Here is a 22,033-nt window from a genome sequence, read left to right as displayed (position 1 = left end):
TAAATGCTGGCCTAGCCAGCGATGCCCACATCGCATAAATGAAAAAAAAACGTAGTCTTAAAATGGTTTCAGGATTTACCTATAAATATATTAGCAAATCTCCCATGGTGCATCTCAAGGTGGATCAGATTATATCCCATTCTTTAACGGTAGGAATCTTATAAACAAAAGTGTGATGGGAAAACTTTTATATTTTGTGTAATATCAGGCAACATGCTTACTTTCTCATCCACCTCTGATACCTTTGTGTATTTGTTTCTCGCTGTCTCTCCTGCCTTTTCCCCCTTTTAGTTTCTTTTCCTTTCAACTCTGTCATATTCAATTCTGTCCATGAGGTGTGGTGGGAGGGTAAAGGAGCCACCGACAGCTGAAGGCTGAACCTCACAGGTTATGAGGAAGATACTTCCCATCTTCTCCCTAGTCATTTGTGCAACACTAACTCCATTTTTCTCATTGTCACCTACCCCTTAACCCCCTCATTATCCCATCCCATCCTTCCACCCCATCATTCCCATCACTACCGTCTACCGCTCCCTCTTCAAACTACCCTACTTCCTCTGAACATCAATGCTCCATTGTGATGCACCGTATCTTTCACCGTCTGTCCAGCCTCCCCCACTTCCACTTACTTCCTTCAGGAGGCTAAAGATCCTTGTCAGCTTCCATCTTCAACTACCATGCCCGATTCTCTTAACGAGCCACAATTTGTTTTCAAAAATTCAACCTTCGTTAAAAAGGGAAGTCAAATTATGACGAGTAAAATCAACTGCTTTTCTGCCTTTTTCTCTATTTGTATATTCCTCTCAGTCTGTCTCTCTCTTTATCCAGAGGTGTCAGAAATTAGATTCTCTGTACCACAGTTGTAAACCATTTTCTAACTATCAAAACATAGGCGAGATAATCAGTTGGCTTCAAATTTCAGCTGACTTTCTTTGAAAAAAATTACCATTAAAGAGTCTTCATTTTTTTCCTTTCTTTGACCAACTAACTGGAATTCCTGTCTCATCTTGTCTCTCCCCTTAGTTTAAGGGCTGGGTGCAAGGGGAGAAAAGAATATCCACATGCCACCAAGTTGACTGAAATAGTGAGAGTAAGCACAGGACATGTGTTCCCATTGATGTAAAACTGAAGGAAATAGTTATTTTCATATAGATTTTATGCATATTTTATTATCACCTTGGACCAATTTTCTTTCCTCCATTTCTGAGTATGTTGACTCAATGCTAGAGTACATTTCCATTGTCCTGCTTGCCCTTGGCTAACCTGCCCAGGTGACTATTTTTCATGTGTGAGCCCCAACAATGACATTTGATCAGTAGGACTTTAAGCCCTACTTTGAACTAGTCCTCAGCTTATATCCATGCAGCACGGGTTAATGGGAAGAGCACAAATCTTCGCACATTTTCTCCTTACTAGCTCTTCTAAATTCCATTCAATACAAGCCTAACCTGTCCAACCTTTCTTCATAAGACAACCTGCTCATTCCTGGTATTAGTCTAATAAACCTTCTCTGAACTGCTTCTAACACATTTACATCTTTCCTTAAATAAGGAGACCAGTACTGTACACAATACTCCAGATGTGGTCTCACCAATGCCCTGTACAACTGAAGCATAACATCCCTACTTTTGTACTCCTTCACAATAAATAATAACACTCTATTAGCTTTTAGCTTTCCTAAATAACTGCTGTACCTGCAGACTAACCTTTTGTGATTCATGCCACTAGGATACCCAGATCCCTCTGAATCTCACAGCTCTGCAATCTGTAATGAAGCTAATTAATGTACATAGTATTATTGGAAAATATTTTTCTTTTAAAAAATAGGTTTAGTCTGTGGGTGTGTCTTAATTGGATTAAAACCAGTTAATCTGGGTGCTTTGATTTGTACTAGTTTTGATATGTAAGTGAGATAGTGTGAATTTGCATTTTTTGAATAGAGCATTCAAGAAGTGGGGTGAAAACTGATGCCTATCCAGTAGCTACCGAGCAATACGTTTATATTACTAATAAAATTGGTACTATGAAAGGGGTTTTATTGTTAGAGAGGTTTAGTCCAGAGGTTGTTGATACAAGGAGAATTAACATTCAATGGGCAGTGGTAGGTATAACAAGACAACTGTTTTGGGTGTGCAGAGCAGAGGCAATGTAAGATCAAAGCCTGTAAACCTACGACTGTGTCTGCAAGGAACCAAAGTGAAAAGAACCTCACTTTGAATTCGTAAGGTGAAAATGCTTTGCCTGGTGTTTGGTTACGTCTATGGGTTGCTGTTGCCTTAATGGAGATTAGTTTGGGAATTTGTTAAAAGTTATGATCGTAGTAATTTGTAGCCATGTATATGTATATTTTAACCTGTGTAAATTGATAAAACGTTTCATTTAGTTTAGTATAAAGCCTTGAGAACTGGTGGTCTGATTCCTGAATTTAAAGTCGCACCTCAAACATAACACTTAAAATTATAGATTATGACAGTTGACTAAAGTTTCCCTCGGGATTTTAAAATAACTCCGCTTTACCAGCTGCATCGGTCAAAACAAATCTCTCACCATTTAGATAATAAGCTTCTTTTTTATTCTTTCTGCCAAAATGAACTATTTCACGTTTGCTCACATAATATTCCATTTGTCGGACAGATGATGAGAAATTTTTTCTCAGAGAGTTGAGAGTCTTTGGCACACTCTTCCTCAAAAGGCGGTGGAAGCAGAGTCTTTAAATATTTTTAAGGCAGAGCTAGGTAGATTCTTGATTAATAACGGGGTGAAAGGTTATTAGGGGTGGGCAGGAATGTGAGGTTGAGGTTACATTCAGATCAGCCATAATCTTATTGAATGGTGGAGAAGGCTCGAGGGGCCGAGTGGCCTACTGCTCCTAATTCGCATGATCATATGTATGTTTGTATGTAAAAAAACGTTTGGCAGCAGGGCCAGATGAGTTCACAGGGATAAAAAATGCAACATCAGCTCAGTACAACTTGGTGTGACTTCTGATAAGTCCAATTCTTCATTCAGGAAAGGTAGTCTATTTGTTAACCAAAATCGACAAACAGAAATCTTTTTGTCTGAAAAGCTGTACCTTGAGTAGCTGGTTCTTGTTGAAGTTGTTGAAGTCATACCTCTGTTGGCAGTCAGGCTTCAGCACCAGGTTGTACAATGCAATCCAGACCTGCCCATCTAGCTTAGTTATTTTCAGCCTGTCCTCAATGGGGACTTTGTGCCACTTGCCATCAGCGTACCTCTTCAATTCACCTATTGGGATGCAAGCAGACCCAAAGAAGACTGAGCCAACTAGCTTAATTACTAGGTCAGTGGAATAAAGAATATTCTCCTTATATTCTCCTTACATTTCTATTTAGCTCTCAACGAGCCAGATTGGCTCAAATAAATAAATGGCAATCTTCATCTCCCATCTTAAAATTGATATTGCTTCACTGAAGTAACCACAACTTTAAAAGCATTCAATCCAGTTCAGTCGTAGGGCCACAACGATTTGTGAAGTCTACTTCAGAACCAGAATTATTAGGGAACTTAGTATTGTGGTTTAGTCTGTGATTCACTCATTGAACCAGCATTAATAATACTTCACCAGATGGTTCAATAAATAAAAGCAACATGGATATTTGTGTTGCATTAAGATAATATAATTAACAACAGTCAACATGGTTTCAGGAGGGGAGGATTGACCTTGAAACTTTTAAAAGCAAGGGAATACAAGCCAAATTTATTAAATCTGCTTTGTAATTTAATCCTATTAGGGCTCTGCTCAACTAAAGGATCACTTCCACACTTTGAATTCCAACCCCTTTGTGATAAAGGCCAATATTTTAACAGACTTTTTGATTTACTTTTTTTACTTGTGCACTGGCTTTTAATGACTCATACTTAGATTCGTTTGCTTCACCACAGCTCTTAGGCTCTCACCATTAAGAAAATATTTCAATTTGTCTTTCTCTAATCCAAAATGGATGGCCTCATACTTCCCTAGATTGAACTCCATTTGCCACATTTTTGCCTTGATCACTTAATCTTTGCAACATCCTGCTCCAATCTACATAATTTAGTGTGTCTTTAATTTAGTGCTGTCTGCAAACTGCAAACCCCCTATTCCTTCATCTATATCTTCTTGATGACAAGGTTGAAACTTGTTAATGGGAAGTTTCACTTCACAAAGAATGAACACCTCCTGAGGCCGCCAGCATCATAGATGCCAGTCTTCAGCTAATTCAATTCATTTCAAGTGATATCAAGAAACTGCACAAGGCATTGGATATTAGAAAGGCTATGGGTCCTGACAATATCCCAGCAGTAGCACTGATGACTTGTGCTCCAGAACTAGCTGCCTCCCTAGTCAAGCTATTCCAGTACAGCTACAACACTGGCATCTACCCGACAATGTGGAAAATTGCCTAGATATGTCCTGTCCACAAAAAAGCAGGACAAATCAAAACCAGCTAATTCCAGCCCCATCAGTCTACTCTCGATCATCAGCAAAATGATTGAAGGTGTTGGGTGGCAGTGCTACCTAGTGGCACTTACACAGCAATAACCTGCTCACTGATGCTCAGTTTATGTTTTGCCAGGGCCATTTGGCTCCCAACATCATTGCAGCCTTGATCCAAACATGGACAAAAGAGCTGAACTCTTTTGTAGAAATGACTGCCCTTGACATCAAGGCAGCATTTGCCTGAGTGTGGCATCAGGGAGCCGCAGCAAAATTGAAGTCAATGGGAATTGGGGACCCCAGTAAAACCATGCTGCCGCGGAACGCTCCAAGTAGTTGGACTGTGCCCTACCACCTGTCCCTCATGGAAACATTTATGGAGAGAAACACCTTTGACCACATGTCCATCAGGCAATCGTCGGCATGTAACATCCTAGAGGCCCTGAGAGAAAAGGAGATGGTGGATCGTGTCGGATGGTTCCCCAAGCAGACTGTCAAAGTCATTTGGCAGAATGCCTCATCGCCAGAACTTTCCAACAAGCACCAAGACGTAGCCTGGTTGGTGGTGAGAAAGGCCCTCCCTGTCAGCTCCTTCCAACACGCCAGGAGTCTCACCTTCTCCGCACACTGCCCTTGAGGTGGCTGTGGTGGGGAAGAGACCGTTGTTCACCTCCTTGGGGAATGTGCCTTTGCAAAGAAGGTTTTGAGAGAGATGTAGTCGTTTTTGTCGAGGTTCATCCCCAGCAGTTCTGTGACACAGGACTCTGTGCTCTACCGGCTATTCCCAGGGACACACACCGAGACAAACATCAGCTGCAGCTGGAGGATCATCAACTCAGTGAAAGACGCTCTTTGGTCTGCCCGAAACTTGTTGGTCTTCCGGGGCAAAGAGTTGTCCCTGACTGAGCATTCCAGATTGGCACATTCCAAGGTCCAGGACTACGTGCTGAGGGACGCACTAAAGCTTGGGGCAGCCGCCGCAAAGGCGCAATGGGGAAAGGTCGCTGTCTAGGACCTTTCCGCCACAGTGCACCGAGGGGCTGGAAATTGCATAGGCCCCTTGGGCTGTCTGACTCACAATGAATGCATACTGTGAAAACTAAATGTATCATAACTGTATTGAAACACTCCAGAGTGCAACATGATCTATGTTGATAACTTGAATACCATTGCACTGTCTGACTGTCTATAATGACCATATTGAAAATGTCTGTGATGCTCATTAATTGTATTGAAGCACCTCATGATCTATGTGGAAAAGTTGAATAGGATTGCACTTTTTGTGATGGCCATTTTGAAATGTTTTGTAATGTTCTTTCAGATATTTTATGAATAAAGTATATTTTTTTAAAAAAAGGGAATCGGGGGAAAACTCTCCACTGGTTGGAGTCATACCTGCCACAAAGAAATATGGTTCTGGTTGTTGGAGACCAATCATCTCAGTCCCAGGACATATATCATCTACAAGATGCACTGCAGCAACTCGTCAAGCATCCTTCAACAACACCTTCTAGAAGGACAAGGGCAGCAGATAGATGGGAACACCACCGTCTGCAAGTTCCCCTCCAAGCCACTCACCATCCTGACTTGGAACTATATCACCTTTCCTTCACCGTCGCTGGGTCAAAATCCTGGAACTGCCTACTGAACAGCGCTGTGGATGTACATACACCACATGGAGTGCAAGGGTTCAAGAAAGTGGCTCAGCACCACCTTCTCAAGTGCAATTAAGGATGGGTAACAAATGCTGACCTTGCCAGCGATGTCCATATCCCATGAAAGAATAAAATAAACTTCTAGATGGAAACAATGAAGAAAACCCAGCCACTGGTGCAAGCAAGGCTTGGTGCAGGCATGTATTGGTGCTGGTCCACCAGATAAATGGGGAGGATTAATGGATGGAAGGGCATCATGCTGTAAAACCACCCTCCAAGTCCTAAAAATTACAGTTGAAATAGAGGGTGATCAAGCAGCACCTTGGCGACCCCATGTAACATAGGAAAAGCCAAGAGAGAGAAAGAGAACAGAGAGAGAGAGAGAGAGAGAGAGAAAGAGAGAGGGAGGGACAGAGAGAGAGAGAAAAAGAGGGATGGAAGCAGTGAAGGCAAAGACCTGGGGACAATTTAAGAACCAAATCACTGCTGTAATGGAGTTCCTGCTTCCAGTGACACTTGCTGGAAAATGTGAGAGTGGGGAATATGGGGCAAACATATGCACTGAGCAATGATCCCTCCTCCACGGAACTGTGTCTTAGTAAGAATCAGAAGAGAACAGAACGAAAATAATGCAGCACAAAACAACATTAGTGTTTCTTCAAACATCAGCTGCTCATGGTTACTGATTTTACTGTTTTATTATTAACAGTCCATCATCTGCTTTCTGATTATAGTGACATTTTGCCCAAAGATAACCAGAGTCATTGTAAAGAGCCCTGATGCCCAACAATTTATTGACCACTAGTACTGAAGAAAAGTTAGGCATCCCATCGCAAAGTCACTTTTGTTTTGCAAATGTGTAACTTTACAAACTAAATATGAAATTAGTCACTTACCTCTAAAAAATAAATCAAAATTAAACGAATTCGGTACCTTGGGGCCCAGATTTTCGCCATGACAGAGAAGCTCCCCGTTGTGGGGAAAATCCCGGAAATGGCCAAAATTTCTAAGTCCTGCCCCCGAACCTGGCATTTCCCATCTTTGCAGGGGCAGGACTGGAGTTAGGCTAGGGTTCGTGCTTTTGCAACTTGCAGAGGCAGCTGGCCATTTAAATCACTGGCTGCCTCCACTGAAGTGGGCTTTTGGAAGAACAGGAGTGTGGAATCCGGAATGTGCAGAATACAACAGGTAAGAGGAGGTAAGGAGGTCTGAACTTGATGGATTCTTATGGGTAGCCAGAATAGTACTCCTTTGGAGAGGTAAGGTACCCCTTTGCATAGGGTTCTGTGACACCTTTGGGAGAGGTATGGCACCCTTTGGGAGAGATAAAGAATCCTTTGGGATTGTTAAAAATGAACATGATTATACACTTTTTACAGACAAATTCATTGGAACCATCAAGCTATAAAAGAAGTGTCCAGCTGTCCAGTGATGTCTAGCTGTCAAGGAACTGTCCTGCACTCCAGGAAATGTCCAGCTGTCCAGGAAATGTTAAGGAGCTGTTCAACTTTCAAACCTGTCAAAACTCTCCAGGAAGTGGCAAACCTGTCAAAGCTATCCAGGAAGTGTCAAAGCTGTCCTTAGACAGCACCTTCCAAACCCATGACCACTACCATCCAGAAGGACAAGGGTAGCAGATGCATGGCAATACTATCACCTGGAAGTTCTCCTGAAGCCACTCTCCATCCTGATTCATTCAAGCTGTAATTTGAGCCCTAAGTGAAATCAGGAATGCGAATGTGTTTTTCCACAGACCTGTATAATTGAACAATCTGGTGACTCACTAGTACTAAGTTATCTTTCTCTACAACTTACTCATAAGAAACAAGAAATGGGAGCAGGAGGAAGTCATTTGGGCCTTCAAGTCTGCTCTGCCATTTAATACCATCATGGCTGGTTTACCTCAATTCCTTCTGCCTCAATTCCTTCTACAATATTAGATCACAAGGTTTGTAAAAGATTGCCTTATTGAAAAACCTTGATGAATAGTGAGCTGTGTAAGAAATATGCCATAAGGCAGACTGGTTCTTCTTCTCCATATATGTCATAATTTATCTCGCTGTACCTCACTGTATATTATCCTGTGTGTTAATAAAATGTCTGTTAGTTTTAACCTATGCAGATGGTCTGACACTGTGGCCGTAATTTTCCAGCCTCCCTGCAGCGGGTACTCCATGGCGGGGCTGGCGAACCATTGAAACCTCTTCACATCGGCGGGACCGGAAGATCCCACCGGTGTGAGGGGCTGGAAAATTCTGGCCTGTGTATTTTCCCCTTAACTGAAGGGACAGAAAGATGTGGACAGGTGTGAATGCCTGTTATTAAATAGGTGAATAGATGGAAAGATATCGTCCATCTTCATATGAACAACATATTGAAGTTTTTTAGACATCTCTCAGAAAGTCACAAACCAGCGCTGCCAGAGCTGGAACTCCCCCCAACACAATGCAGCCAAATCCTTGCCCTTCCCCTTTCTTTACTGCTGACAAAGACCAGACCTTTCTTCAGCTCAAAAAAAGTCTGCAGTATTTAAGAATGTTAAATGATAAGGAAAAATCTAGTGAACCACTGGCATGTCTTGGATGGTCACATTAACCCACATCTGTAGCAACTAATGTCAGGAGCACAAACCTTTGGAACTGTATCGGCTCCAGGGGCAGTATTCCACCAGGTGTACCAGCACGCAGGGGATATTGTGTGTGTTCAGGAGTCGTGTCTGGACACTCAGTGGCAGGCTGCATATAAAAAGAGACAATGCATAGTAAACAGAAACATGATAGAAAAGGCAGCAGGCAAACATAGAAAACCAGAGATGAGCATTTTAACTTGCCTAACGCATTGGGTAAATATTGTCAGAATTTGGCTGTCCATTGAAATGAAAAGAGCTTGCATTTATAGAAACGAAGACTTGCATCTATAAAGCACCTCTCATTATCTCAGGGTGTCCTAAAATGCTTTACAGCTAATTAGGTACTTTCTCAAATATAGTCATTGTTTTAATATAAACTTTTCAGCCTCCAATTTGTAAGCAACAAGGTCCTACAGACAGTAAGAAGATAAATGATCAGATAACTTGTTTCATTTGTGGTTAGCGGGTTGATGTTGGTCAGGACATCTGAATAACTCTGGTTCCTCTTCGAATAGTGCTATGGATTCTTTTACATTCAACTGAGGGTAGACAGGGCTCTTGGTTTAACACCTCACCCAAAGAACAACATCTCCAACAATGAAGCACTCCCAGACCTGGAATCCCATTCAATCTAATGACGCCCTTCCACTCACACCACTGACAAAGACCAGGATTGCCTTCGCCTAAAAGACATGGTCATTATTCCAGCATCCTGGTCAACATTTATCCTTCAACCAACACCAAAACAAATGATCAGAATGTATTTAATTCATTGCTGCTTATAGGACTTTGTTGTGCTCAAATTGCCATGTTTCCTACATCACAGCAGTAACTACACTTTAAAAGTAACTTAATTGGCTGTAAAGTACTTCAGGATGTTGTACGGCTGTGAAAGATGTTAAATAAATTCAAGTTCTTTCTTTCCATTTAAGCTAGTCAAATAATCAGGAAAAAGCTAGTGAACTACAGGCAAGTCTTGGATACCCACATTCACATACTTTTGTGGCAGTTAATGGCTGTAATATTTACCTTTAGGATTGTGCCAATACCAGGGGCAGTGTTCCACCAGGTGAACCAGCATGTAAAAAATAATACCAACACCAGTTCAGACTGCACACATTGCCGCATTTCAGCATTTTTGATGTTTTCCTATCATGGAAAAAACTTTAGGAGTTATGTTCAAGTGTATGCCTCCCCTGTCTTTTATTCAAAATGGCATGGAAACTACCCAGAAGAAAACCATACTTTAATTGCAGATACTTAAAATTATTGCAGAAAGAAAATGTATGTCTTTAACAATATATACCTTTAACATGCATAATTAAATGTCCCAAGGCACTTCACAAGAGCATTAGCAAACAAAATTCAACACAGGATCACTAAGGTGATATTAGGATGGATAAGTTTTAAGGATTACCTTAAAGAAGGAAAGAGAAGTGGAAATGTTTAGGGAGGAAATTCCAGAGCTCAGGGCCTAGGCAGTTGGAGCCCACAATGTCATTGCTAGAACGATGAAAATCAGGGATACACAAAAGACAAGAATTGGAAGAGCACAGAGATCTTAGAGGGTGGTGAAGCTGTATATACACAATGCATAACAAAAGCAAAGTTAATCAGAAAAAAGTATAGAATGGAACATTCTCATGAGATGCTGCTCATAGCAAGCAGGATGCCCAGCCCCCAACAGGAACAGAATCTAGTCATCTTGTGGACCGCAATTTAATGAGCTGTGCTTTAAGGAAATGAAATATAAAGAAAAATCAAGGCGTTATGAACCAAGTTCCTGTGAACAATCCAGTGTTCACAATTTAACAAAAAGTTGATGCTAAATTAGCAATCTTATTCAAATATGTGGGTATAGTAGATGTATTAAATAGGACTGTCTCATTGTTGTAGTACTGATGTAGATATTGGGGTTAGAAGACCTTGCTGGAATAGTGCCCAGGGCATAGCATTTAACATTTAACCAATACTTCACTGACCTGAGGGTAAAATGGAATGCCTCATCAGTCAACATACGTCATCCTAATAAGTACAAAACTGATTCACTTGAAAAAAAAACACAAAATTTCTCAATTGTGCCACCCAGTATGTAAAACGTGCTTCTTCTTTCCATAAGACCATAAGACATAGGAGCAGAAATTAGGCCATTCAGCCCATCGAGTCTGCTCCGCCATTCAATCATGGCTGATAAGTTTCTCAACCCCATTCTCCTGTCTTCTCCCCATAACCTTTGATCCCCTTACCAATCAAGAACCTACCTATCTCGGTCATAAATACACTCAATGACCTGGCCTCCACAGCCTTCTGTGGCAATGAATTCCATAGATTCACCACTCTCTGGCTAAAGAAGTTTCTCCTCATTTCTGTTCTAAAAGGTCTTCCCTTTACACTGAAGCTGTGCCCTCGGGTCCTAGTCTTTCCTACTAATGGAAACATCTTCCCCACATCCACTCTATCCAGGCCTTTCAGTATTCTGTAAGTTTCAATCAGATCCCCCCTCATCTTTCTAAACTCCATCGAGTATAGACCCAGAGTCCTCAGATGTTCCTCATATGTTAAGCCTTTCATTCCTGGGATCATTCTCGTGAATCTCCTCTGGACCTTCTCCAGGGCCAGCACATCCTTCCTGAGATACGGGGCCCAAATTGCTCACAATATTCTAAATGTGGTCTGACCAGAGCCTTATAAAGCCTTATCAGCACATCCCTGCTTTTATATTCATATTTTATATGCTTTTATATGATTTTATAATCATCTCAAAATAAATGCCAACATTGCATTTGCCTTCCTAATTACCGACTCAACCTGCAAGTTAACCTTAAGAGAATCCTGGACTAGGACTCCCAAGTCCCTTTGCACTCCAGACTTCTGAATTCTCTCCCCATTTAGAAAATAGTCTACGCCTCTATTCTTCCTACCAAAGTGCATGAACTCACACTTTCCCTCGTTGTATTCCATCTGCCACTTCTTTGCCCATTTTCCTAACATGTCCAAATCCTTCTGCAGCCTCCCCGCCTCCTCAATACTACCTGTCCCTTCACCTATCTTTGTATCATCTGCAAACTTAGCCAGGGTGCCCTCAGTTCCTTCATCTAGATCATTAATGTATAAAGTGAAAAGTTGTGGTCCCAACACTGACCCCTGCGGAACTCCACTAGTCACCGGCCGCCATCCTGAGAAGGATCCCCTTATCCCCATTCTCTGCCTCCTGTCAGATAGCCAATCTTCTATCCATGCTAATACCTTGCCTCTAACACCATGGGCTCTTATCTTACTGAGCAGCCTCCTGTGTGGCTCCTTGTCAAAGGCCTTCTGGAAGTCCAAGTAGATAACATCCATTGGCTCTCCTTCGTCTAACCTACTCGTTACCTCCTCAAAGAATTCTAACAGATTTGTCAGGCATGGCCTCCTCTTGATGAAACCATGCTGACTTTGCCCGATTTTACCATGCACTTCCAAGTATTCTGAAATCTCATTCTTAATAATGGACTCTAAAATCTTACCAATGACCGTGGTCAGACTAATCGGCCTGTAATTTCCCGTCTTTTGCCTCACTCCCTTCTTAAACAGGGGGGTTACATTAGCGATTTTCCAGTCCTCTGGGACCCTTGCTGACTCCAGTGATTCCTGAAAAATCACCACTAACACCTCCACTATCTCTTCAGCTATCTCCTTCAGAACTCTGGGGTGTAATCCATCTGGTCCAGGTAATTTATCCACTTTCAGACCTTTCAGTTTTCCTAGCACCTTCTTGGTAATGGCCACCATACTCACCTCTGCCCCCCAACTCTCTTGAACTTTGGGGATGTTACTCGTGTCTTCCACCGTGAAGACTGATGCAAAGTACCTATTCAGTTCCTCCGACATTTCTTTGTTCCCCACTACTACTTCTCCAGTGTCGTTTTCCAGCGGCCCAATGTCCACTTTTGCCTCTCTCTTACCCTTCATATATCTAAAAAAAACTCTTACAATCTTCTTTTATATTACTGGCTAGTTTACCCTCATATTTAATCTTCTCCCTCCTTATTTCTTTTTTAGTTGTTCTCTGTTGGTCTTTGTAGGCTTCCCAATCCCCTGGTTTCCCACTGCTCTTCGCCGCATTGTATGCTTTCTCTTTAGCTTTTATGCTGTCCCTGTCTTCCCTTGTCAGCCATGGTTGCCTCGCCCTCCCTTTAGTATGCTTCTTCTTCCTAGGGATGAATTTTTGCTGTGTCTCCCAAATTACTCCCAGAAACTCCTGCCATTGCTGTTCCACTGTCTTTCCTGCTAGGCTCATCTCCCAGTCAATTCTGGCCAGCTCCTCCCTCACGCCTCTGTAGTTGCCTTTATTCAACTGTAATACCGTTACACCTGATTCCAGCTTTTTCCTTTCAAATTGCAGGGTAAATTCTATCATATTATGGTCACTTCCTCCTAAGGGTTCCTTTCACAATGCATCTGCTAATCTGCTACACACAGCAGTTACACACCTGTCAATGTGATCAGTTATATAGCGAAGAATAGAGAGAGCCTTCAGGGAGATATCAAATTCCAGCTCTTGACTCTGCTTCTGTAATTCCTTTATAAAACAAAATACAAGCACATATCATTTTAACCCATACATGTACCACAAATTGTCTTTGAAGCCGAAAACCTCACAAACATTACAGGAATAGCTGAAGTAATTTTACTCGGTTTTGCTTTGTTCAGCGTTCATCTGGACTCAAGAAATAATATGTTGCATCTGTAACTTGTGTACTGTAAAGTGCACGTTGGGTGATAAAATCTGCAACAAAGCTGCATTTTCTTGATCCAATTCATTAGATAATTGCAATGATTAACAATAATTGTATTAGTATGGGTAATAGCTATAGTTAACCTGTGGTGCTTTTATATTCTCCCTTACGCGGCAAGAGAAAGGTGCAGAGACCTATGTGCACTGGCTTTACTTTGTCATGTGTCACACGTTCTGAACGGAACAGTTAGGGGGTCAGCAGAAGGTTTTAATTCTGCTATTTAATATGCACAGATTGCAGTCCTGAATGCTTCTCGAGGTGAGTTTTACTCTTTTAAATTTTCGTATGGCTGCCTGCATTTGCCAACAGCTCATTTGCAAGATTCAAACCTGTCTTTAGAGCAGCCAATGTGTGGGGTAATCTGGCATCAAGGTGCAGTAAATTTGGACTTGGCAGATGCATTTAAAAAAGGATTAGGACGGCCCCTGATTCCAGTAAGGAGTGAAGGAAAATGCATTTGTGAAAGATTCAACATTGGTCAGAATGAATCTTGAAACAGGTTCTGAGCGACAGAGGAAGTTGGGTGGCGTCTTTCCTTTCTCATGTTCTTTCTTGCTAGATTTAGAAAATTGCGGTAAGGGATTAAAAAAGATTTGCGTTCTGCACCTATACAAAGTGGTAGACATATGGGTTAGACTCCTAGCAAAAGCAGTTCATATTGTGTCAGTTCATTTCTTTAAATCAATTAGATGGGTCTGATTGTGAAGAAGATTGAAGGTTAGAAATGCAAGTGCATACACTCTATGAGTTTCTGGGACATGGCAATAAGTTCTTGCTGAAAGTAAAGCTAAATATAGATTGTAAGGTTGTTGGATAGATATTGTGAAATTTTCTTAATTACTGTCACAAGAAGAAATTTTACATACCAAATGCTCAGGGGCTGAGCATGTTACATAGAAATCATGATAGGGCAAATGTTGCACAGTTTGCAGATGGAAGGGGAGTGTTGAACTGAATGACTTTTTCCCATTTCATGCTATCATAAATCCCCACCAAGAGAAGGATGTATGATTAGTAGCCAAGTGAAATGGAAAGGGATCATTCAATGGAGTACATATACTTCCAGCTTCTGTGCAACAATTTGACCTTTTTTATTTTAAGACTAACATTCCCTGGTTTCTATAGGGATTAAAGACCAGCGCCATTTAAAAACTTGGCAAAAATAATAATGAAAACTCCTGACAATTCAGTCATTTCTGTGCTTAAAATGTTTGAATTATCTAACAGTTTGAATTAAGCAGCATAAATAACATAGCAAAGTGGAAACCTGGTGCTTAAAAAATAGAATTATCAAAGTCTAAATTATGAATTAAGACTAGATCAAAAGTTCTTTGCTCTGAACCAGGAAGTTTCTGGGCAAGGTTTCAAAGAAAGAAGAATAAACTTGCATTGTATAACACCTTTGACAACCTCAGATTGTCCCAAAGTGCTTCATAACCAATTAAGTACTTTTGAAGTGTAGTCACTTGTAATATGGAGAATTGTGCCAACCAATTTGTGCATAGTAAGATCCTGCAAACAGCAATGAGATAAGCAGTCAGATAATCTGTTTTTTGAAGGTGTTGGTTGAGGAATAAAGACACCAGGAAAGCTGCCCTGCTGATACTCATGCCATGGGATCTTGTATTTCCACCTAACCTCAGAGGAAAATAGGGCTTTGGTTTAATATTTCATCCCAAAGATGGCATCTACAACAATGCAATACTCCTTCATACTACACTGAAGTGTCGGCTGAGATTATGTGTTCAAGTGCTGAAGCGGAGCTTGAATCCACAATCTTCTGACTTAGAAGCTAGAACAATAAAGTTAAGCCAAGTCTAACATCTAGGGATATTAATACACTAGGGCAGGCTTGCCCAACTTATGGCCTGCAGGCCGAATGCAGGTCTCTCTATGTGGCCTCCGGAGTAAGTTTTCAAAATGCCAATCAAACAGGTAAGAGTCTGCATGGAGCTGTTCCCCAATCACAGGTCATTTCTTTCCTGCGCTTGCTGCTGATAGGCTCACAAATGTGGGAGAGAAACAATCTGTGAGGAGCAGCGAACACCAGCGGCGATGAGTTTGAGGCCTGGGAAGTGTGGCCAAGGGAGTGGAGGTTTTGCGGAACGTGGCCCAGGGAGTGGAGGATTTGAGGAGCGTGGCCCAGGGAGTGGAGGATTTGAGGAGCGTGGCCCAGGGAGCGAAGTTTCGAGGAGCGTGGCCCAGGGAGCGTACGTGTTGAGCGTGGCCCAGGGAGCAGACGTTTCGAATAGCGTGGCCCAGGGAGTGAAGGATTTGAGGAGCGTGGCCCAGGGAGTGAAGGATTTGAGGAGCGTGGCCCAGGGAGTGGAGGATTTGAGGAGCGTGGCCCAGGGAGTGAAGGATTTGAGGAGCGTGGCCCAGGGAGTGGAGGATTTGAGGAGTGTGGCCCAGGGAGTGGAGGATTTGAGGAGCGTGGCCCAGGGAGTGGAGGATTTGAGGAGTGTGGCCCAGGGAGTGGAGGATTTGAGGGGCGTGGCCCAGGGAGTGGAGGATTTGAGGAGTGTGGCCCAGGGAGTGGAGGATTTGAGGAGCGTGGCCCAGGGAGTGGAGGATTTGAGGAGCGTGGCCCAGGGAGTGGAGGATTTGAGGAGCGTGGCCCAGGGAGTGGAGGATTTGAGGAGCGTGGCCCAGGGAGTGGAGGATTTGAGGAGCGTGGCCCAGGGAGTGGAGGATTTGAGGAGTGTGGCCCAGGGAGTGGAGGATTTGAGGAGTGTGGCCCAGGGAGTGGAGGATTTGAGGAGCGTGGCCCAGGGAGTGGAGGATTTGAGGAGTGTGGCCCAGGGAGTGGAGGATTTGAGGAGCGTGGCCCAGGGAGTGGAGGATTTGAGGAGTGTGGCCCAGGGAGTGGAGGATTTGAGGAGTGTGGCCCAGGGAGTGGAGGATTTGAGGAGTGTGGCCCAGGGAGTGCAGGATTTGAGGAGCGTGGCCCAGGGAGTGGAGGAATTGAGGAGCCTGGCCCAGGGAGCGGGGGTTTTGCACAGCATGGCCCAGGGAATGGGGGATTTGAAGGGCATGGCCCAGGGAGCAAAGATTTCAAGGAGCATGGCCCAGGGAGTGAAGGTTTTGAGAAGCGTGGTCCAGGGAGTGGACATTTTGAGGAGCGGGGCCCAGGGAGCGAAGGTTTCGAGGAGCATGGCCCAGGGAGTGGAGGATTTGAAGCGTGTGGCCCAGGGAGTGGAGGTCTCGAGGAGCATGGCCCAGGGAGCAGATATTTTGAGGAGTGTGGACCACGGAGTGGATGTTTTGAGGAGTGTTACCCAGGGAGCAGAGGTTTCGAGGAGCATGGACAAGGGATTGGAGGTGCCGGGGAGCAGGGTCAAGGGAATGGAGATACTGCGGAGCACAGACAAGGCAGTGGAGGTGCCAGGGAGTGGGGTCAAGGGACTGGACGCGCCAGAGGGTGTGGATAAGGGAGCGGACGTGCTGGGGAGCAGGACCCAGGTGTCTGCCTGAGCGGGGCATGGGTCAGCCAAAGCTGAGCTTAAGCGAGCGGGGCGCAGGTGTCCAGAGCAGGGCCATGGCGGGCTGGAACAAGGATTAGGCAAGTTTGAGTGGGGCTCAAGCAGCCTGAATTGGAACACGAGGCATCAGGGGCAGTACCCAATGGTGTCTGAGAAATGAATGACTGGAGGCTGTGTGAGAGAGAGTGTGTGGAGTTGTTGGGGGGTGCTTTGAGAGAGAGTGGGAGGGTGGTGGGTTGAGAGAGAGTGTGGGGGGGGTTCGAGAAAGTGTGAGGGGGCGTTGAGAGTGTGGGGGGGCTTTGAGAGAAAGTGTGAGGGGATGTTGACACAGTGTGAGGGGATGTTGACAGAGTGTGAGGGGGGTTGAGAGTGTTGGGGGGGTTGAGAGAGAGTGTGGGGGGGGTGTTGAGAGAGAGTGTGAGGGGTGAGTTGAGAGGGAGTGTGAGGGGGATTGAGAGAGAATGTGTGGGGCTTGAGAGAGAATGTGGGGGGGTTGAGAGTGTGGGGTTGTGTGAGAGAGTGTAGCGGGGTGTGAGAGAGTGTGGGAGGGGGTTGAGGGGAGTGTGGGGCATTGAGAGAGTGTGGAGGGGGTTGAGAGAGTGTGGGGGATTGAGAGAGTGTGGAGGGGGTTGAGAGGGTGTGGGGGGGTTGAGTGAGAGGGTGGGGGGTTGAGAGAGAATGTAGGGGGTTGAGAGAAAGTGTGGGGTTGTGTGAGAGAGTGTAGCAGGATGTGAGAAAGTGTGGGAGGGGGTTGAGGGGAGTGTGGGGCATTGAGAGAGGGTGGAGGGGGTTGAGAGAGGGTGGAGGGGGTTGAGAGAGGGTGGAGGGGGTTGAGAGAGGGTGGAGGGGGTTGAGAGAGGGTGGAGGGGGTTGAGAGAGGGTGGAGGGGGTTGAGAGAGGGTGGAGGGGGTTGAGAGAGGGTGGAGGGGGTTGAGAGAGGGTGGAGGGGGTTGAGAGAGGGTGGAGGGGGTTGAGAGAGGGTGGAGGGGGTTGAGAGAGGGTGGAGGGGGTTGAGAGAGGGTGGAGGGGGTTGAGAGAGGGTGGAGGGGGTTGAGAGAGGGTGGAGGGGGTTGAGAGAGGGTGGAGGGGGTTGAGAGAGTGGGGGGGAAGTTGAGGGAGAGTGGAGGTGAGAGCAAGTGTGGGGCTGAGAGCGAGTGGGGTTGAGGGAGAGTGTGGGGGGGGGTACTAGAGAATGTGTGGGGGGGAAAGGTGAGAGTTTGTGGTGGGGGAGGCAATTGATTGTGGGGGTGAGATGAGAGATTGCAGGGAGGGAGGTGAGAGATTGTTGGTGGGGAGGTGAGAGATTGTGGAAGGAGAGGTGAAGAGATTATGTGGGGGCGAGGTGAGAAGGTGCGTTAGGGGAGGTGAGAGATTGTGGGGGGAGGCGAGAGATTGTGCAGTGGGGAAGGTGAGAGGTTGTTGGGAGGAGGTGAGAGATTGTGGAAGGGGAAATGAGGTTGTGGGGAGGAGGTGAGAAGGTGTGTTGGGGGAGGTGAGAGGTTGTGGTGGGGAGGTGAGAGTTTGCAGTGGTGGGAGGTGAGAGAATGTGAGGTGGGAAGATGAAAGATTGTGGATGGCAGTGAGAGATTACGAGAAGGAGGTGAGAGAATGTGTGGCGTGGAGATAAGAGATTGCAGGGGGCAGTGAGAGAGGAGAGGGAAAGAGTATGTGTGAGGGGAGTGTGTGTGTGTGTGTGTGTGTGTGTGTGTGTGTGTGTGGGGTGGCGGGGGGGGGTCGCAGAGTGCGTCCCTAGGTCTGGTTCACTCTCAGTACCGGAGTTCTCATTCACCCTCACCCACCACACCATCATGCACTGTCATCCACTCTCACAGTGGGTGAGGGTGACTGAGTGAGGACCCTGATACTGTGAGTGAGCCGGACTCTCACACACACTCTCATTCTATTATTACTCATTGTATTTTTTGCTCAGCATGGTGTTTCTTTTCATACCCCAGTTTTATTTTGAAATACATGTTTATTGTTGTGCTAAAGTTTATCCTTCTGAAATTTGCTCATTGACCCTTTAAGTGAGAAAAATTTTGAAATGTGGCCCCCATGCAAAAAGGTTGGGCAAGCCTGTAGTAGGGCAATAATAAGCACATAAGAAAATCTAGGGCTTTATGATGGTCATTCAGACCATCAAAGCTTTAGAACTCTAAATGTCCTGTTACACCAACCAGCTGTACTCTGAATGTGACTAATACTTTTGCCTCTAACACCCTAACCTGGCAATTAGTTCCAAATCATGATGAATTTCTTAAAATTAATATCTGGAGTTTACCATTTATAATATTTTATATACCACATTAAGATCCCTTCTACAACCTCAGGCATTTCTTTGAAATGTAAATTCCTGTGCCCAATTAAAAACGAACTTACCACAGGGTAGCGAAATGTCCAATCTGGAAATGATACATAATGTTACATTGCTTTGCTCTGTATCCCAGCAGCAAGGCCAACTACCAAAGGAAACTGTTACGAATGCTGGATATATAAGACGGTTATGTTTTAAACTGTCTCCTATAATTCAAGGTAAAATGAGGGGATTGGTCCTCATATGGGATCTGACTCAAGACAAGCCCATGTGACCTCATATTGAGTCTACCTGGATACAAACCCATGTGACCTACTTGTTGTGGGGACAGAAACTCAAATTGAAACTTATTTAAAGTCAGATGCAAATTTTAACACTCGGACACAAAGGAAAAAGAAGCTGGCCTTGCTTCTAACTGACACACAGACATGGATTTTCACAATGATGGACAACCTCTCTGTCGTTACAAAAATAGTGGACAAGCCCGAAAATTGGACCATTTTCAGGGAGATGGGAATAGGATTGGGTTGTGTTTCATATATGCACACTTCACAGAGGAAGTTGTCCATAGAAATCAGCAGCTGCCTCCACCCATGTGTGATTTTGGTGTGAGAGGTATCTAAAACCAGTCATGCATAGATTATATCTGGTAGGAGAAAGTATGAGCTTTATAGATTCACTTGGATAGTTAGGGTACCCCTTTTGGAGAAGTAAGGTACCCCTTTGGATATGGCCCCGGGACACCTTTGGGGGAAGTTAGGTTTTTTTTAATAATTCATTAAAGGGATGTGGGCTTTACTGGCTAGGCCAGTATTTATTTCCCATCCCTAATTGCCCTTGAGAAGGTGGTGGTGAGCTGCCTTCCTGAACTGCTGCAGTCCATGTGGTGTAGGTACACCCACAATGCTATTAGGGAGGGTGTTCCAGAATTTTGACCCAGTGACAGTGAAGGAACGGCGATATATTTTCAAGTCATGGTGGTGGGTGGCTAGGAGAAGAACTCTAGGCGGTGTTCCCATGTGTCTGCTGCCCTTGTCTTTCTAGATGATAGTGGTCATGGGTTTGGAAGGTGCTGTCTAAGGAGCCTTGGTACACACCGCTGCAACTGTGCGTCAGTGGTAGAGAGAGTGAATGTTTGTGGATGGGGTGCCAATCTAGTGGGCTGTTTTGTCCTGGATGTTGTCCAGCTTCTTGAGTGTTGTTGGAGTTGCACTTATCCAGGCAAGGGGAAGAGTATTCCATCACATTCCTGACTTCTGCCTTGTAGATGGTAGACAGGCTTTGGGGAGTCAGGAGGTGAGATACTTGCCGCAGGGTTCCTAGCCTCTGACCTGCTCTTGCAGCCACAGTATTTAAATGGCTAGTCCTGTTCAGTTTCTGGTCAATGATAACCACTTCCAGGATGTTGATAGTGGGGGATTCAGCAATGGTAATGCCATTGAATGTCAAGGGGCGATGGTTAGATTCTTTGTTGTTGGAGATGGTCATTGCCTAGCATTTGTGTGGCGCGAATGTTACTTACCACTTGTCAGCCCAAGCCTGGATGTTGTCCTGGTCTTGCTGAATTTGGTCATGGGCTGCTTCAGTATCTGAGGAGCTGTGAATGGCGCTGAACATTGTTCAATCATCAGCGAGTATCCCCACTTCTGATCTTATGACGGAAGGAAGGTCATTGATGAAGCAGCTGAAGGTGGTTCAGCCGAGGACACTACCCTGAGGAACTCCTGCAGTGATGTCCTGGAGCTGAGATGACTGACCTCCAATAACCACAACCATCTCCCTTTGTGCTAGGTATGACTCCAATCAGTGGAGAGTTTTTTCCCTGATTCCCATTGACTTCAGTTCTGCTAGGGCTGCTTGATGCCACATTCAGTCAAATGTGGCCTTGATGTCAAGAGCAGTCACTCTCACCTCACCTCTGGAGTTCAGCTCTTTTGTCCATGTTTTAACAAAAGCTGTAATGAGGTCAGAAGTTGAATGGCCCTGGAGGAACCCAAACTGAGTGTCAGTGAGCAGGTTATTGCTAAGCAAGTGTCCCTTGAAAGCACTGTTGATGACCCCTTTCATCACTTTACTGATGATCGAGAGTAGACTTATGGGGCGTTAATTGGCTGGATTGGATTTATGCTGCTTTTTGTGTACAGGACATGCCTGATCAATTTTCCACATTGCTGGGTGGATGCCAGTGTTGTAGCTGTACTGAAACAGCTTGGCTAGGGGTGTAGCAAGTTCTGGAGCACAAGTCTTCAGTACTATAGCTGGAATATTGTCGGGGCCCATAGCCTTTGCAGTATCCAGTGCCTTCAGCTGTTTGGTGTGAATCGAGTTGGCTGAAGACTGGCATCTGTGATGCTGGGGATCTCTTGTAAGGCTGAGATGGATCACCCACTCGGCATTTCTAGCTGAAGATTGTAGCAAACGCTTCAGCCTTATCTTTTGCAATGATGTGCTGGGCTCCCCCGTCATTGAGGATGGGGATATCTGTGCAGCATCCTCCTCCAGTGAGTTGTATAATTGTCCACCACCATTCACGGCTGGGTGTCCTTTGCAGGAGGTCAGTACCCTTTGGGGAAGATCAGGTGCCCTTTGGGAGAGCTCAGGTGCCCTTTGGGTGAGTGAAGGTACCCTTTTTGGATTGCTAAAAGTAGGCATGAATCTGTGTTAAAAGTGCATAAACTCATTGGAACTGTCAAAAACAACTGCCAAAAGTGTCAAAAGGAACTTTCAAGAGTAGATG

The 22,033-nt window shown here is 44.6% G+C and overlaps 1 protein-coding gene across 4 annotated transcripts in view; it reads right to left on the bottom strand.

The window, feature by feature from the left end:
* Window positions 1–22,033, bottom strand: part of zmynd10 (zinc finger, MYND-type containing 10) — a 307,591-nt gene that overhangs the window by 249,469 nt on the left and 36,089 nt on the right. For all 4 annotated transcript variants that reach the window (XM_041191869.1, XM_041191870.1, XM_041191867.1 and 1 more), the window contains 3 exons: window positions 13,195–13,283; window positions 8,725–8,828; window positions 3,074–3,246 (listed from right to left, as the gene is read on the bottom strand). In XM_041191869.1, coding sequence (XP_041047803.1) covers window positions 3,074–3,246; window positions 8,725–8,828; window positions 13,195–13,283 — 366 coding nt within the window. The remainder of the gene's footprint in view (window positions 1–3,073; window positions 3,247–8,724; window positions 8,829–13,194; window positions 13,284–22,033) is intronic.

The sequence above is a fragment of the Carcharodon carcharias genome, chromosome 7 (assembly GCF_017639515.1).
Source record: "Carcharodon carcharias isolate sCarCar2 chromosome 7, sCarCar2.pri, whole genome shotgun sequence".
NCBI classification, from domain to species: domain Eukaryota; kingdom Metazoa; phylum Chordata; class Chondrichthyes; order Lamniformes; family Lamnidae; genus Carcharodon; species Carcharodon carcharias.
This window is presented reverse-complemented; position numbering and strand designations above follow the sequence as displayed.